Below are 19,057 nucleotides of genomic sequence, written 5' to 3'. Positions count from 1 at the left end.
GCACAGAGTGAAGGGGGAGACAGCTGAGAGACACAGAGTGAAGGGGGAGACAGCTGAGTGGCACAGAGTGAAGGGGGGACAGCTGAAAGACACAGAGTAAAGGGGGAGACAGCTGAGTGGCACAGAGTAAAGGGGGAGACGGCTGAGTGGCACAGAGTGAAGGGGGAGACAGCTGAGAGGCACAGAGTGAAGGGTGGGAAAAAGCTGAGAGGCACAGAGTGAAGGGGGAGACAGCTGAGAGGCACAGAGTGAAGGGGGAGACAGCTGAGAGGCGCAGAGTGAAGGGGGAGACAGCTGAGAGGCGCAGAGTGAAGGGTGGGCAACAGCTGAGAAGTGCAGAGTAAAGGGGGAGACAGCAGAGTGGCACAGAGTGAAGGGGGAGACGGCTGAGAGGCACAGAGTGAGGATTGGGCAACAGCTTAGTGGCACAGAGTGAAGGTGGGGCAGCTGAGTGGCACAGAGTGAAGGGGGAAACAGCTGCGAGGCACAGAGTGAAGGGGGAAACATCTGAGAGGCACAGAGTGAAGGGAGGACCGCTGAAAGACACAGAGTAAAGGGGGAGACAGCAGAGTGGCACAGAGTAAAGGGGGAGATGGCTGAGAGGCACAGAGTGAAGAGTGAAGGGTGGGCAAAAGCTGAGAGGCACAGAGTGAAGGGGGAGACAGCTGAGAGGCACAGAGTGAAGGGTGGGCAACAGCTGAGAAGTGCAGAGTGAAGGGGGAGACGGCTGAGAGGCACAGAGTGAGGATTGGGCAACAGCTTAGTGGCACAGAGTGAAGGTTGGGCAGCTGAGTGGCACAGAGTGAAGGGGGAAACAGCTGCGAGGCACAGAGTGAAGGGGGAAACATCTGAGAAGCACAGAGTGAAGGGGAGACAGCAGAGTGGCACAGAGTAAAGGGGGAGACAGCTGAGAGGCACAGAGTGAAGAGTGAAGGGTGGGCAAAAGCTGAGAGGCACAAAGTGAAGGGGGAGACAGCTGAGAGGCACAGAGTGAAGGGTGGGCAACAGCTGAGAAGTGCAGAGTAAAGGGGGAGACAGCAGAGTGGCACAGAGTAAAGGGGGAGATGGCTGAGTGGCACAGAGTGAAGAGTGAAGGGTGGGCAACAGCTGAGAGGCACCGAGTGAAGGGGGGACAGCTGAGAGGCACAGAATGAAGGGGGGACAGCTGAGAGGCACAGAGTGAAGGGGGAGATGGCTGAGAGGCACAGAGTGAAGGGTGGGCAACAGCTTAGAGGCACAGAGTGAAGGTGGGACAGCTGAGAGGCACAGAGTGAAGGTGGGGACAGCTGAGAGACACAGAGTGAAGGGGGAAACAGCTAAGAGGCACAAAGTGAAGGGGGAAACAGCTGAGAGGCACAGAGTGAAGGGGGAGACAGCTTAGTGGCACAGAGTGAAGGGTGAGCGACAGCTGAGAGACACAGGGGGGGGGATGCTCTTACATCCTCACCCCTATTCCGCCGCCCATCGCCGGCTACCGCAAACATATTTATTGCATATGATCTAACATATGCAATAATTATGAAAAAAAGACAGCTCTTGCGTTAAGAGCTGCCTTTTGCGTTGACCTGGCGATGAGCGGCGGGTCCCGGCGGCTCCCCGCTCCCTCTCTTACCCGGCCTGGAGCTGTTGCGCCGGGCTCTCCTCCTCCCTGCACCCGGAAGAGGATGTACAGTGCAGGGAGGAGGAGGTCACAGGTCCAGGCAGCCCAGCTCTGTGCTGCCTGGACACAGGTGAGGGGGGGTCGGTGCGGGGCTGTGAGGGTCGATGCGGGGCGGTGAGGGGTTGCCTTAGAAGCCCATAGGCTTTTTTTCCCGAGCAGGGACAATAATGCTTTTCTTTTTCTTTTTTTAACACTGCAATATAGATCTCACTTTCAAGAAAAACCCCACCTAAATAGAATTCTTTCTGCATGTTACATCTGCCCCCCCTGCAGTGCACATGGTTTTGTCCATTTCAGAAGGAATTTTCCTTTGCGAGTGAACCAGAATAAGGGCCAATATTAGGACCAAAATATGGGAGAGTGGTGTATAGAAAGATTTGGGAGGATAAGAAAGGAGAAATATGTATGGGTGCAGTGGCGTAACAGTGCGCCCCCCCACCAACCCACGTGTGTTGCACTGAACACCGCACACTCCCCTTCTTCATTTTAAATATACACAAGGTGTTCAGTACCTAAGGTAGCTGGCAGCAGCAGGTGTTCTGATGGTCAGTGCAGCGGGTCCCGTGGAGGATGCTGAGGAGGGTCCTGTGGAGGAGGATGAGGCGGCGGGTTGCATGGAGGCTGGGGCTCCCTTGGAGGATGAGGCAGCGGGTCCCCTGGAGGAGGCTGAGGTGGCGGGTCGTATGGAGGCTGCGATGGTGGGACTCCTGGAGGAAGATGGGGAGGGAGTGCCGGGCAACAGGGTGCCAGGTTACATGGAGGGAGTGCCGAGCAGCGGGGAGGGAGCGCCGGGCAGCAGCGGACCGGTTACATGGAGGGAGTGCTGAGCAGCGGGGAGGGAGCTCCGGGCAGCAGCATCCCGAGTTACATGGAGTGAGCGCCGGGCATCAGGGGGGTCACATCATCTGCTCCTCTGGCGCCCACTACAGACCCCGCTGGCGTTTGCTCCTTCAAGCCCCCGTGGGGTCTGCCGCACGGTGGCTACGCCACTGTATGGTTGCTTGGGAATAAGTGCTTCCACCATGTGCTTTAGATGTCTGTGAGTCTTATCCCAAGCCTATATTTGGACGTGCTCACCAGATATGAATGAATGTACGTTTGTGTCCTTATCTCCTCCAGTAGCTCAAATCAGATTGCACGCTCTTTTAATATCAGAGAGCAACATGAATCATTGTAAGAACTAGGGAAAGTGCATAAACATGGCTAATATAATATTATGAATATTATGCTAAATAGCATTTTATCCTGTATAACAGATCCCTTACAGGAAATAAATGCTGAGGACGTCACAGAAGAAGTGGGGAATATGTGGAGAACGATGTACAAGCTGGCTAAGAGTTTTGCTGACTTAGCAGGACCCAGACGAGTATCAGAAAGTGTGAAGTTCAAAATTGAGAAGTTCAAAGTGCATTTACCCATCATTTCTGTCATCTGCAACCGTGGCATGAAGAACAGACACTGGGAACAGGTGCCGCTTTAGTCTTCATTTAATCTGCACATCAATGTCCCCAATAAAACATAATAGTTTTTATATGTGAAGCCTAATAACTTCAGAAAGGCTTAGTTTTTTTTCTTTCTATAAATATTCACTCATACATAATACGGTCTTAACTCATTTTGTATAAAGAGCTTAATATCTCTGCAGATTTCATATTGTATTATCAGAGGGAGCTTCAATATCTTTGCCAACAGATTCAGGGGAGTAAGTTCATATCAAGTGCCCGGAAGCAACATAAATGGTAGTGCCCCCCCCCCCCCCCCCCCACACACACACACACAGCATTAGTGACCCCCAGATAATACAGACACAGCCATAGTGTCTCTCTCTCTCTCTCTATATATATATATATATATATATATATGTATATAGAAATCCAAAATAAAGAGGCACTCCGATGTAGTGAATAAATGAAGGCTGTATTGTAGCGCTACAATACAGCCTTCATTTATTCACTACAACGGAGTGTCTCTTTATTTTGGATTTCTACCTTCTATTGTGGAGTGCACCTGGATTCACCATTATAGCGAGTGCCGACCAACAGTGGACATTATATATGTATATATATATATATATATGTGTATATATATATATATATATATATATATATATATATATATATATAGTGGTTGAAGCGGGGAGGTGTAAAAGTGAAGGTTGTAATGATGCACACGCCGTAGGCGCGGCACACTCCAGAAAAGGGGATGGGGCCACTCAGAAGGGGCATGTCCTTATGTGTAGTGTTCTATACCCCTTACACATGTTGCATCACAATAGTAGGATCCCTTATACTATGTAGTACTTGTGTCCCTTACACATTAAGCCACATGGAATGAGCCAAAATTCCCATGGAATGAGATAGAATTCATATTATGCCACATGGAATGAGACAAAAATCACATTATGCCAGGGATAGAGTGACAGCAGGGCCATATAGGTGGGAGGGAAAGGTAGTAGGGTAAGATTTACCTTGGGCTGTGATTGGCGAGGCAGATGAAGAGTCTGGGTGCGGTGGCGGCATGGGGGAGGTTGTGGTCAGTGGCAGTGACTTGGCTGTGGTAGGTGGAGACAGTGATCTGCGGCAGTACAGGAGAGAAGGAGGCTGTAGTAAGACAGAGAGAGTGACAGCATGGACATAGGGACAGAAAGACATCAGGGAAAGGAAGAGAGAGAGAGCAGGTAAAGTGACAGCAGGGAGAATGACAGCAGGGAGAGTGACAGCAGGGACATATAGGTGGGAGAAAGAAGGCAGCAAGGGAAGATCCTCTTACCTTAGGGTGTGATTGGCGGTGTAAACAAGGAGGCTGGGTTCATTGGTGGCTGTATGAAGGAGGCTGTGGTTGGCGGCTGAGGCTGTAATCTGCAGTCGTGTGGAAGAGGCTTTGGTCAGGACAGAGAGAGTGACAGAAGGTTCAGAGAGTGACAATAGGGTCATGCAGGGCCATACAGGGCAATACAGGTAGCAGCAGGGCCATACAGGTGGGAGAGAGAAAGGCAGTAGGGTAAGATATACCTTGGGCTGTGATTGGCGATGCAGATGAGGAGTCTGGGTGCGGTCAGTGCCAGTGACTTGACTGTGGTTGGCGGAGACAGTGATCTGCAGCAGTACAGAAGAGAAGGAGGCAATAGTTAGGACAGAGAGAATGACAGCATGGACATAAGGACAGAGACATCAGGGAGAGGGAAAGGAAGCGAGAGACAGCAGGTAAAGTGACAGCAGGGAGAGCGACAGCAGGGACATAGAGGTGGGAGAAAGAAGGCAGCAGGGGAAGATCCCCTTACCTTAGGCTGTGATTGGCGGTGTGGACAAGGAGGCTGGGTTAATTGGCGGCTGTATGAAGGAGGCTGTGGTTGGCTGCTGATGCTGTAATCTGCAGTGGTGTGGAAGACACTGTGGTCAGGACAGAGAGAGTGACAGAAGGTTCAGAGTGTGACAATAGGGTAAAAAAAAAGGACCATTATCAAGGACCGAAATGTCGGGCTGCAATGTGTAAAATAAATAAATAAATGAAAAAAAATGGTGTGGGGTCCCCCCCACAGCCGTAACCAGCACCAGGCTGAAAGAGCCGGGGCTGGTAATAAAAAATTAGGAAACCCGGCAAATAGGGCTTCGCTGATTTTTTAAAACCAGTCCCAGGCTCCAGGGCCGGGGCTGGTTCCCAAAATACGGGGGACAAAATGACCAGGGGTACCCCGTATTTTAAGAACCAGCCCCAGGCCCAACAAGCCAGCAGGGTAATGCCACAGCCGGGGGCACTTATTAGATAAGGTCCCGCGGCCAAAGCATAAACCCTACTGACCAGTCAGCCTGGCCAGGGGCCCTGGGGGAGTGGGGACCCTCCCAATAAAGGGGTCACCCCCTCCAGGACTTACCTGACCAGGCTGAAGCCTGGTGCTGTCCCCGGTGACCCTGTGCGTATCCCTACCTGCTCGGAGTGGGATCTTTGTGTAAAAAAATAGATACAACTATTGTTTAATACTGTGGAGTCCCAGCAAGCCTCCCCCGCAAGCTGGGACTTGGAGAACCATAAGTTCCAGCATGCGGGGCATTAAAGGGCCTGCTGGCACTTGTAGTTTCACAGTAGTAAAAAAAGTTAAATAAACACGCACGAAAAATAAAGCTTTATTACATCCAATGCCCACACACACACTGATACTTACCTATCTTGAGCCCGTAGGTAGGTCCCTGGGTCCGGGGACGTCCGGCTCCAGGGTCCAGGGGTCCGGCAAAATCCATAGGGGACCTGTGGAAGGAAATTCTACTCACAGGTCTCCTCCGGCGTTGATCTGTCCTATTCTCTCCGCAGTAGTCCTCCGGTGCGTGGCAAAATAACAAAACGACACCCGGCACCAGCGAACAGGAGAAGCGCAGAATGTTCATCTTCCGCGCCTCTCCTCCGAATGAGTCTATTGGCCACCTAGCGGCCAATCAGGAGCCGAGAAAGTCGGCTCGCCAAATACGAATGTCCCATCAATACGAATATGAAAATTTACTAAAATCCGATTTTTTTTTGTGCGTATACGTATTTTGGGCATTTACTATGCCAAAAATACATATACGCACAAAAAATAAATCTTATTTTTGTATGAAAATACAATTTTTTTCACTCATTTTTCTTAGTAAATTTCCCCTCTAAAAGTGCACATCACGTGGAAAAATGTATTTGTTTTACCTGTTATCCCAGTTCACACTTGTGGGCAAGCCCTAAAGAGTTATGTTTTTAATATTTTTCTTTACTATGATCTGAAAGATAGTAGTAGGAGTAGTATTTAGCCTATAAGTGTATATAATTGTTTTGTGTGTTATTTTAAATTATTTAAAATATTATCTTTCTCTCTAAATAATTTATTTTAATGGCTAATTTTTGTCCCCCCCCATTCAGATCAGTGAAATTGTAGGATTTGATATCACTCCTACACCCGATACATCGCTCATTAACATGCTGGAGTATGGATTGTCCAAATTTATAGAGACGTAAGACATCATCATAGTGTTTTTTTATTAACAGAAATAAGGCTATTGAAGCTGTTGTGTGGATTTCTATAGACCAAAATACTGTACATAAAAAAAAAATGATACTATATTATATTGAATTATAGCCTTTTACCCATCTCATCTCTTCACCTAGACCAGTGGTTTTCAACTCTGGTCCTCAAATACTACTAACAGGTCATGTTTTCAGGATTTCCTTCAGTGGGAAGTTGTGGGATAATTACTGATTAACCCCTTGAGTTCCAAGGGAATACTGTAGGTGTGACGAATGGCCAAGCAAACCTTTTTATTAACCCTTTGAGTGCCAACGTTGCTGTGAGAGATCCTCAAAATATCCGTTATCCGTTATAGTATCCTGCCAGCGCCGCTCACAGCGACTGTTCTTTGTTTGGGTGCAATATTTAACTAAACTTCAATGAATTGACTTGGCTGTAATTGTATTTATTTATACTAAAAGAACAGTCGCTGTGAGCGAGGGTATGGATCATTGGATAAACAACAACTAGGTCGACACCACTAGGTCAAAATGCATGAAATGCATGCATGTCAACATGGGGTTTTTCACTTCCCCCCCTAATGTCGACACCGTCAACATGGACCCTAAACAAGTGCACCACGTCCCCTCGCATGGCTCGCTACGCCCGGCACACTATTTTATTCTCCCAACTCGCAGGTACTCCTAATGGATTTTAGGGCTTGAAATACTGCCTGTTGGCACATGTCGGCTTGTGAAAAAAAAAAACATTTTGACCTTTTGACCTTCCCCATGTCGACCTAATGCTTGAGTCGACATTCAATCATGTTGACCTTAATGCATATCAACCTAGTGCTGTTGACCTAATGCTTGTAGAGCCAGTGACCATATCCCGCGAGCGATGCTGGCAATTTTAGCGGATATTTTGAGGATCGCTCACAGCAACTTTGGCGCTCAATGGGTTAAGCAAAATAGATGAAATCACCTGGGCATGATTAAAGAAATCTTGGAAACATTGACTGTGGGTGTTTTTGAAGATTGAAGTTGAGAACTACAGTATTACCCTAGACCTGATATCCTAAATCTCATCAATGTTGCCTGTTCTCTTCTAGGCAGAGACACATTTTTTATGGCATTGCTTAGCGGGGCATGTGTTTAAATAACGCATTTCGGCACCCTAGCAAAGCTTCACCCCACTGACCCCACCCCACACTGTTCCTATCTTCAGTGTGGAGGGTAAAGCCAGATTTTTATGGCATTACCCTACAAAAGCCTATGGGCTTCTTACCACATCCCCCACGACCCCTGCTGACCTGCGCCGTCTGCGCCGGATCCCCTCACTTGCTGTATGGGCAGCCTCTTGGTCTGCTCCCTGGACCCAGTGACCTCCTCCTCCTCCCTAGCAACAGAACTTTACCTTCTAGCTGCAGGGAGGAGGAGGAGGAAGAGCCATGGGGTCACTGCAGCCATCCCCGGGCATAGGTGGTAAGATGGACCCACGGGGACCCTCTCACCCGGTGCCAGTGGCTTCGCAAAGGGCAGCTCTTTTCGCAAGAGCTGTCCTTTGCAATACTAATCACATATGTTAATACATACAGTATGCAATTAGTATTGTTGCGATGCAGGGCAGGATGTATTTTGCATTGCTTATACATCCGGCCGTTTAAGAGAGTACTGTAGGTATGTGTAACCCCTTCATTGAATTTATCCACCTGGTTTTACAGTCAGAAAATATATAAATCATATGTAAATATGGCAAAGGAGGTATTCACAGAGTGGGGGACATGGTATTATTTAAAATGTTTAATAATTGTTATAGGTATTTTACTGTTAAACAAATGACACTATGGCCCTTATTCAGATCTGATCGCAGTACAAATTTGTTCTCAAAATGTGCACTGCAGGTGGGGCAGATGTAACATGTGCAGAGAGAGTTTCATTTGGGTGAGGTGTGTTGAAGCTGAAATCTAAATTGCGGTGTAAAAATAAAGCAATCAGTATTATTTACCCTGCACAGAAACAAAATAACTCACACAAATCTAACTCTCTCTATACATGTTACATCTGCCCCACCTGCAGTGCACATGGTTTTGCCCATTTTGAAAACAAAATTGTACTGCGATCAGATCTGAATAAGGGCCTATGTGACTGGTACAGTGCTTAAATAAATGACTTTAAAGGCTTGATAGGACTGTGTGCTTTTTCAAGGCTCCTTCTGTGAGCTGAAGCTATTAATCAGCTGATGGAGTGAGTGCTGGGTGCACTGAGCTACCTCATGTATAGGGAGCCAGGCACGGTCTGTATGATTGTTGGACGGTGTATTCTGTAAAGCAGTACAGTGCTGCACAGCTGGTCCTACAATCTGCAATGTGATTTAGCACACTCCCACTATCCACGTCAGCCCAAAGCATGGCGCTCGCAGCGTGCCCCGCAAGGAGACGCGGAACGCGTCCTCCCGGACATACCCCCACTATCCTCGTCGGCGTGGAGTTGATTTTATAAAGTGTGGCGAGCCCTGCAAGGGGACGCGTAAACGAGCCTGATGCTTGGCGAGCGGACGCGGAATACACGTCCAGTAATCCATGTCCCACGCTTCGGGCTCAGTGGCTCACATCGCTCGCCACACTGACGTGGATAGTGGGGGTATGAACAGGTCGCGAGGACGCGTACCGCATCACCTCGTGGGGCTCGCCACACTTCGGGGGTGACGTGGATAGTGGGGTATGCTAAATAGCATCGCGTATCAAATCGTATGTAAATCGTATGCAAGTCGCATGCAGTATTTGCATATGATTTGCATGGGATTTGCATACGATGCGTTCCGCAGGGAAGTGCCGCCGTGAAACTACACAAGTACCTTATTAATTATAATTCCTCAACACCCTCTCCCCACACCCACTTTCCTATTATTACATATATTTGATATATATCCACAGCAGCCCCTGTATTATCATCTCATACATTATATACACTGCACCCCCTGTATTATACACCTTATACATTATTTACACCTCATACATTATATACACACACTGCACCCCCTGTATTATACACCTCATATATTATATACACAGCACCCCCTGTATTATACACCTTATACATTATATACACCTCATACATTATATACACAGCACTCCCAGTATTATACACCACCTCATACACTGCGGCTCAACAGGGGAATAGAGCGGCGGAACAAAGAAAAGTACCATATGTACTCGAGTATCAGGGGCGGATTTAGGAGTGAGGGCGCCCGTAGGCACAACAATAATGGCCGCCCCCCTGCCTAATTGTATTATTTTTATTGTTTATTTATAAGCACTCATTTGAAAGAATAGAATAAGTACAGTAAGTAGGACAGATTACAGGGACAGTATCTGCATGCCCTATCTATGTACACTCTATACAACATGGAATATGGAACAGTACAGTGGATATTGTGCAGTTACTGGTACATTTCAGGCTAACAGCACCAAGTGCCGCCCCCAAACATGTGCCACCCCTAGGCACGTGCCTCACATGCCTAATGGGAAATTCGGCACTGTCGAGTATAAGCCTACTTTTTCAGAAAATTTTTTATGCTGAAAAAGCCCCCCTCGGCTTATATTCGGGTCGACTTATACTCGAGTATATACGGTAATGTCCTTTTACATAGGAGTGACGTCATGGTGCCCCATCCCTGGCACCGGCGTCCCAAACCAAAGCACTTCTGTCAGGTCCCGGCTCCTGCAGCATATAAAAAGTGACATTTAGAAAATGGCTGCCCCCATAATGCAGACCGTTTTTGAGGATGCTAGAGTAGGCGGCGGCCTCCTCTAGCAACCTTAAAAATGGTCTGCTGTATGGGGGCAGCCATTCTCTGATTGTCACTTTTTATTAGCTGCAGGCGCCGGGACCCAACAGAAGCGTCGGCGGCAGGAGGTACCGGCCAGCGGCAGGGGCAGATGGCAGCGGGTAACTATAGCCCCGCAGAACCCTCCGGCGCTCACACCTTCTCAGCGCCTCCCCGCCACCGCGGAGGCGGCGGGTCTATAGTTACGCCACTGGCCTAAACCAGGAGTGGGCAATAAGTCTCCCTACAGCTGTTGATGAACTACACATCCCAGCATGCCTTGCATCAGTTTCAGCAAGACCAAAACTGAGGCAAGGCATGCTGGGATGTGTAGTTCATCAACAGCTGGAGGGCCTCTTTTTGCCCACCCCTGGCCTAGACCGTTTGTATTTCTTATTACCAGATATCTGTTCCCTCTTGCAGATCATTCTGTAGGTATTCAATGTTTAGTTAAACTTTGGCTAATCAAATATTGTCATTACTGGAAGACAAATGTATAATTGCCAGACAGACCTCTGATATTTCCTGGTAATCCCAAGTATAACAATTGTTCACCTTTCATTCAATGAATTCTGCCGTGTTTTAGAGGGTAATTATCTCCCATTCTCTGTAATCACAAGAACTGTTTGAATATGATTTTTGATTAGCGAAAGTAAGCCTGTTCTTAATGATTTCCAATGCGTCTTTTTCCCCGACAAGTAATGTTTCCTGCAGTGCTCCAGCATACTATCTATATTATACAAACACAGCTAAGCATATATCACACTGTGCCTGGAATTAGCTTTGAGCATTGATTAGTTAAACACAAAATGGTACTCTTTACCTAGAACGGCGCCCACGATTGAAATCGCGGGCATCGCGGGTAAAATCGCGGTAATCGCGGCATCGCGGGTAAATCGCGGGTAAATCGCGGGTACATCAAAATCGGGTACCCGCGATTACCGCGATTTTCCCATAGAGAACAATGTTAAAAAGCCTGATTGACCGCGATTTTAGCGTTAAATGCCTCAATGCCCGCGATTTTCCCATAGGAATCAATGTTAAATGGGCTACAGAGCCCAAATAGCCCCAATTAACCCTTAAATGTCCCCCCAATTTTTGTACGCCACCCCACGATCCACGCCAACCCGAAGCGTGGCGAGCGCAGCGAGCCCGCGAGGGGCGGCGGTACGCGTCCTACGACCTTTTCATGCCCTACTATCCACGTCGGCGTGGAGTTGAGAATAGAATAGTGTGGCGAGCGCAGCGAGCCACCGAGCCCGAAGCGTGGCGAGCGCAGCGAGCCCCGCGAGGGGACGCGGATACCTTCACAGTTATACGCGTCCCCTCGCGGGCTTCACAGGTGTCCGCGTGGCCACGGACACCTGTGAAGCCCGCGAGGGGACGCGCTTACCTGTGAAGGTATCCGCGTCCGCTCGCCACGCTTCGGGCTCGGTGGCTCGCTGCGCTCGCCACACTATTCTATTCTCACACCACGCCGACGTGGATAGTAGGGCATGAAAAGGTCGGAGGACGCGTACCGCCGCCCCTCGCGGGCTCGCTGCGCTCGCCACGCTTCGGGTTGGCGTTGATCGTGGGGTGGCGTTAAAAATTTGGGGGGACATTTAAGGGTTAATGGGCTCTGTAGCCCATTTAACATTGATTCCTATGGCCAAATCGGGTGGATTGAGTCATTTAACACTAAAATCGGGTACATCGCGGCTTTTAACATTGCTTCCTATGGGAAATCGGGAGCATCGCGTCGCGGGCATCGCGGGTACGTTTATGGCCGGCCGCGACGCGACCGACGCGATTTTTCAGGTTTAACATGGTTTTCAATGGGAAAATCGCGGGCATCGCGTCGGTCGCGTCGCGGGCAGGCATAAATGTACCCGCGATGCCCGCGACGGGCGCCGTTCTAGGTAAAGAGTACCCACAAAATTTGTCTGGGATTATATTTAATAATATATGTAAAGTAATATCTTATTCAGAAATGACTGAAAACAGGAAGAAAAAATGAAATAATTGTTGCAATAACCTGTTAAAATGTAATGTAGTATGTTTTAGTCATGTTGATTCAAACTGTAGTAAACATCTTTACCATATAATAATCTTATACAGTATATATTTAGCTATGTTATTTTTAAATACAGATTGTGGGACTTATTCAGATTAGTTTAGCAAAGCAAAATAGTAAGCAAATGGGCAAAACCATGTTGTACTGCAGGTGGGGCAGAAGTAACATATATCAGGGTTGGTGGGGAATGGCCAAACTGAAATCTAAATTGCATTGTAAAATAATTCTATCTAACGTGTGGGCTACATGCAAAAACAGCCAGTATTTACCCTGCACAGAAACAAAATAAAGTATTTTCTCCCCTTGCGTAGCAACTTGGTTTGTTCCAGACACCTATTGGCCCCGTAAGTCTGGGCATGTGTGTTTAGTACCTTCCCCTTCTTGTTGCACCTGAATATTATACTGGGGTTACGTGGAAATATTAGAAAATCCAAATGATATGAAATGGCTTGGCTTAAGTAATGGACGTTTGCATTGCAATGTCATTATTGTACTGCAGGCTGGAGCAGATTGGGGCATCGGCAAGCAAAGAATACTCCTTGGAAAAAGCCATGGATAAGATGAAATCAGAGTGGGCCAATATGAGCTTTGACGTAATCAAATATCGAGATACTGTAAGTGACATGTAATGCACCCCAAATCTATGTGTGCAAGTGCTAAATCTAAAGCTGGCCGTACATCAGAATGATATCAGACTCGAATGCACGTTTTCGACTGTTTGTGTGATCGATTATGTGCACATCGTGAGGTATCTTGGTGCGATGCATGGTCCCGTGGGTCCACAAGTTGCTCCTCTGACAATATTTGCTGCAAATATGATCAGTGGGGATGGCTTGCGGGCATAAGCAGATCGTATGTGTTTTATAGCACATACAATCGCTTGTTCGATTGATTATAGAACCTGGATATATATATATATATATATATATATATATATATATATATATATATACATACATATACACACACACAGTATGTATATATATATATATATATATATACACACAGTATATATTTCACAACGCAGCCTGAATGCATCTTTTAGCTTTTTGTACATTAAGCGCGTCCCAGCAGCCAGAGCCGGATTAAGACTCTGGAGGGCCCGTGGTACTTAATACAATAGGGGAGGATGGGTCCTAAAGTCTAAAATGAATATCATAATACAAATAAATATATATTATACACATATATATATATGTGTGTGTGTGTGTGTGTGTTTGTACCTCTCAATCCCTTCTTCCCTGCACCTCTCCGCCACCCTTGCACCTCTCACTTCCCTGCATCTTTCAGCCCCAGTCACCTCTCATTCCCTCCTTCCCTGCACCACTCCGTCCCCGTCTCCGCTGCATTTCTTAATCATGTCACCTCTCACTCTCTCCTTATATCTACCTCTCAGTCCCCCTGTCACCCCCGTATCTCTCACTTCATCCTTCTCTGTACCTTTCCATCCCACTTACACCTCTCCTTCCCCTTTCCAATCTGCTGATCTTTGCCCCCCGATCCCCACTGCACCTCTCCGTTTCCCTGTGCACCTCAGCATCACCTGTCCCCATCCATCTGTCCTCCCTTGTACCTTCTATCCCCCTTGAACCTCTCCATCCTCCCGTCCCCCCTGCACCTCTGTCCCCCCTTCACCTCTCCATCTCCCTATCTCCTCTTCACCTCTCCATCCCCCCTGCCCCCCCCCCCTTATCCTCTCTGTCTCCCTGTCCCCTCTTGTCTTTAAAAAGTTAAGTTCAAGATACCCCAAAATAAAACTGTACAGGATTAATGTATTAGTTACTAATGGATAAATAGTGCTTGCACAAGGCGAGGTCAGAAACTGGGACAACTGAGACTATGAGGTTCGTAATTAAATGCCCACTGGCATCTCTGCTGATGAATAGTGTTATAGCTGGGGCCATTGTTTTCTTGAAATACTGTATAATAAAATTTGTACAGGTACCTAAAAGTAAATGGATTATTTGTCCTTGTGTGCGTGTTTTTGATCGTTGTGCTATTTTTTGACACAGTTATTCAGATGGTTTTCATCAGTTCTTCTATTTCACATTTGTATGAGATGGGCTTGTGCTAGGTTCAGGCAGATAATAAAACATCTCCAGTTCAGATAGATCCCTTTGTGCAGCACCTTACAGCACACTCCTGCTTTATAACTAGGCAACACTGACCGTTTGCTCAATGTACAAAGTACTAGATGATTACAAGCACAGCAGCACTGCTTGTTAATTAAAATAAATCCAGTACTTTTATCTATATTGTATAATACACATGACTAAAAATACACTGCATATACTAACATCTGATTGTCACTGCATTTCTGTAACTAATTATATATTTCTGTAATTACCTTGTTGTTTGAGTCCTGCTAAGCAAAACTATTGCCATTGGCTTTCAATAATTCCCAATCCAAGAGAAGGGATAGAGGATATTCCCATTAGCATGCATTTATCCCTTCTCTTGGATTGGGAATTATTGAAAGCCAATGGCAATAGTTTTGCTTAGCAGGACTCAAACAACAAGGTAATTACAGAAATATATAATTAGTTACAGTAATGCAGTGACAATCAGATGTTAGTATATGCAGTGTATTTTTAGTCATGTGTATTATACAATATAGATAAAAGTACTGTTAAATAGTGTTAAATCTAGCACCCGCTATATTTGAAAACCCATGCAGTTCCTCTTCCCTGCCTGGGGTGCCGCTGTCTGCTTTAGTGCTTCTAGCACAGGTCTGGTTTGCATATCAGTGCTGATATACAGACCACACTGTGCTACAAGCACTGCAGCAGACAGCGACACCCCAGGTAGGGAAGAGGAACTGCATGGGTTTTCAAATATGGCAGGTGCTAGAATGAACACTATTAAATATACGTGCCTATGCAGATTATTCTTCTCAGAGTTTCTATACCAGGCTTGCCTACCCTCCCAGAATGGCCGGGATGCTCCCGAATATCGGGTGCGCCTCACGGAAAGGTGGCCATGTCTCCTGCTTGCTGGGCAGAGCCCCCGCTCCCCCCTGCTGGTTCAATTACCACAAATCGCGGGTCCGTGGAGAGGGGGCAGGGCTAAAATTACACAATAGCTGCATTTCCCGTAATTTAAGCCCTGCACCCTCTCCGTGGCCCGCGAATCACAGAGTTTGATGGCATGGGGGCGGGACCAAGTGATGCCAGACTTGCGCACGCTCCCCCTGACGTGTTGCCTCTCTGGGCTTCTCCCAGAGAGACTGAGATACTTGGAGACGAGTAGCAAACCATATTTTTCAGTAAAAAACAGCTCACAGTGGGGCAGATGTATTAGACCTGGTGAAGTGATAAAGTAGAAGGTAATAACTCAGCAGCCAGTCAGGTCCTAACTGTTGTTTTTCAAACCCAGTCTGTAACTTGACCATTAGATCTGATTGGTTGGTGCGTTATCACCTTCCACTTCATCACCACTTTATCACTTCACCAGGCATACAGGAAGCCAGCTCTCTGCCTATAACAGCTCGGAGGGAGAGAACACCTCCCAATCGGACTGCCTTACTGTGGGTCACTGGCAGTTTAGACTTCCAATAGGAAGTCACTGCCAGTCACGGACTGCATCTGGCTTCACTAACACTAAAGTCACGGATTTTACCAGGTGTGGCTGCAGACCTGCAGCCTATAGGTAAAAACTGCCACTGGTCACATCTGTAATGTATCACTAGGGGTTAATTCAGCATGGATTGCTGATGTGATAATTCGCAGTGGACTGTGAGGAGAAATTTGCCGCCCAGACAGAAAGAGTCCGCCCCTTGCTAAATTGAGAGAATTGTTAATGGATTGCTAATTGATATTCATTCGCAAATCCATGCGCAATTCCTGAACCATTGAAGCCATTTTGCTGTGTAATTGTGAGTAGGTCTGAGGCTTCCACTAATCTGCTTCTGAGGCAGGCTGAAAGCAGTTATCATTAACGTCACAGACATGTCTCAAAAATGCCTGGGCACACTTTTTTTTCCGGGCACACCCAGAAAGAGGTAGATTTCCATCCCCAAATGCCACTTCCTGTCAGTGAAGCTCCAACCACATTGCGTTTACAATCCATACGCATTTACAGTCGCATTTACAGTCGCTATTTCTCTGGCAGCTAATTAGGAACCACTGCTACCTAATTGGCTGCCGAATTGCAAGCTCCAATTATTTGCCAGTGCCCATATTTCAAATACCAGCTGTCTGTTGCTAATGCTATCAATAGCTTCTCAGCGCCTTCCTACTTGTGGTGCTGCGGTGTAATGGTTGGGCCAGCCGTGGGTGGGGGTTGAACATATGCAATCGTGGGTCCGGACCTCCCGCTGCTCCTTCAGAGAGCGTCTGTCTGATTCTTTGGGGGAGACGTTAAGTAGCAGCGCTCTGGACTGCTGCCCATGCACACAATCCCCATCCCCCCCGCAGCACTGACACGCCGCTAAGGTCTTGTTTAATACAGACCTAAGCAGTGTGTCAGCACAGCGGGAAAAGCTGTAAGAGCTGACAGCCACTCTCAGCAGAGTGGATCAGCAGCATGTCAGCTCTTCCAGGTACCCCCTGCTATGCTGACGTCTGTGTTAAACAAACTCCTTAGCGTCATGTCAGTGCGCGGCGGGGGGGGGGGCAGACAAAGTGGCAGGGTGCATTCAACAGTTAATGAAAGGGTCAGGGCGTGGCACCCTGACAAAAGTGCTTAGCGGGAATACTAGACGTGGTCTCAGCTAGGTCACATGGCTCAATTTAAGTGTTTCATAATGGCACACAGCTAGATATCTGGACTAATAGCCCTCAGAAAGGAGATATGTTTATGCCAATGGAATATGTTATACTTAATTGTTTATCTCCTTCTGTTCATATTCATGTTGGTGCCAAGTAGCTTCTAAATGTAACGTATCTTTAGTATATAATTACACAGCAAATGCATCTTCAATGTGCTTTATCAGAGCTGCTGTCCTTAACAAACTCATTAAATATTGTGGAAGAGACATCTGCAACAATTAATGGCTTTTGATTTAGCTCCATAATTATGAACAAGACTGTGATTCTCATTAACAGCATAAAAGATTTTGGGTGAAATGTAATCGGGTGAGAGAATCAGAAAGTGAGAGATTTGGTAAGAAATCTCCAGGTTATTTAAAGCGGAAATCATTTACACAGCAAAATCAAACTGGTATTGCAGTGTAAATAATTGCCGCTTTAAAAAAAACTGGAGATTTCTTACCGCTCTTACCATATCCTTAATGAGAGCAGAATGCAGCATGGCCCCCGCTCCAAATACCCCATCGCTCATTGTGCCCGGCATCGTCAAGTGATTATGCACTTGCTGATGCCGGGTAGCCCACCAGATCCAGTTGCTGCCGATATTGGGGATTCTCAAACTATTTTGCTCTGGAAGCCAATCAGACAATAAATATTTACTACAAAAAGAATAGTATGAGTAAAAGCTGCTTGAGCTCACTCACCAGTGAGAGTGCCACCATAAACTGCACCACTACTCCTTTCCTACTTTGCACCACTACTCCCACCTTCCCTCCCTGCTCCATACCACTACTCCTACCCTATCTCCCTGCACCAATACTCCAACCCTCCATTCCTGCTCTGCACCACTACTACCTTCCTACTCCACATCACTGTCCCTCCCTGCTCCATACCACTACTCCCACCCTACCTACGTGCACCAATACTCCATCCCTTGCTCCCTGCTCCACACCATTACTACCTTCCTACTCGGCACCACTAGTTCCACCGTCCCTCCCTGCACCATACAACTACTCCCACTCTACCTACGTGCACCAATTCTCCATCCCTTGCTCCCTGCTCCACACCATTACTACCTTCCTACTCGGCACCACTAGTTCCACCGTCCCTCCCTGCACCATACAACTACTCCCACCCTACCTCCCTGCACCAATACTCCAACACTCCCTCCCTGCTCTGTACCACTACTCCCTTCCTACTCTACACTACTACCACCGTCCCTCCCTGCTCTGCACCACAATGCATTCTATAAGCATAACACATATATATATATATATATATATATATATATGCATAATGTCATGCCTAGCACAGCGCATAAACGCTAAAACAAAATGATGTCATTTTTTATATTTAAATGTACCCCCTCACTAGCCAAACGTGGAGGCTTGCAGCTCATATGCACGGGCTAGCAGATTATTTTCCCAGCTTAAACACATCACCTTCCCAGCGTCCCACCTGTCACCTTAGCCAGATCATCCGTTTAGCAATCTTGCCTACCATTTACTGATATCTGAATATTGCGCAGCTCTGAATGCCCTATCTGGGTTCTCACAAACAGAGAGGGAAGGGAAAGTTCTCATATTAGTATCTTGACTAAAGCTTCTTTGGGTCTTAAGATAATAATGGGCGCAATGTGTGCAGTGCTCACAGTTCCTGATTCCCAGGAGGTCCAAACCTCACAAGCTACACTAATTTTCTTAATACTCTCCAGAGTTCAGCGTCAGCAGTGGAGCGGAAGTAGCTGGAAAATTGGCCACAGGGCCGTTTTTTTCTGGAGATTTGCACATACGCAGTAT

The 19,057-nt window shown here is 47.1% G+C and overlaps 1 protein-coding gene across 1 annotated transcript in view; it reads left to right on the top strand.

The window, feature by feature from the left end:
* DNAH3 (dynein axonemal heavy chain 3) overlaps window positions 1–19,057 on the top strand; it is a 399,027-nt gene that overhangs the window by 176,711 nt on the left and 203,259 nt on the right. Inside the window, exons 18-20 of the mRNA XM_083153252.1 lie at window positions 2,917–3,128; window positions 6,542–6,633; window positions 13,010–13,124. Coding sequence (XP_083009378.1) covers window positions 2,917–3,128; window positions 6,542–6,633; window positions 13,010–13,124 — 419 coding nt within the window. The remainder of the gene's footprint in view (window positions 1–2,916; window positions 3,129–6,541; window positions 6,634–13,009; window positions 13,125–19,057) is intronic.

This window comes from Crinia signifera, chromosome 7, assembly GCF_055691185.1.
Source record: "Crinia signifera chromosome 7, ASM5569118v1, whole genome shotgun sequence".
NCBI classification, from domain to species: domain Eukaryota; kingdom Metazoa; phylum Chordata; class Amphibia; order Anura; family Myobatrachidae; genus Crinia; species Crinia signifera.
Note: the sequence above shows the minus strand (reverse complement) of the source record. Positions and strands in the feature narration are given on the sequence as shown.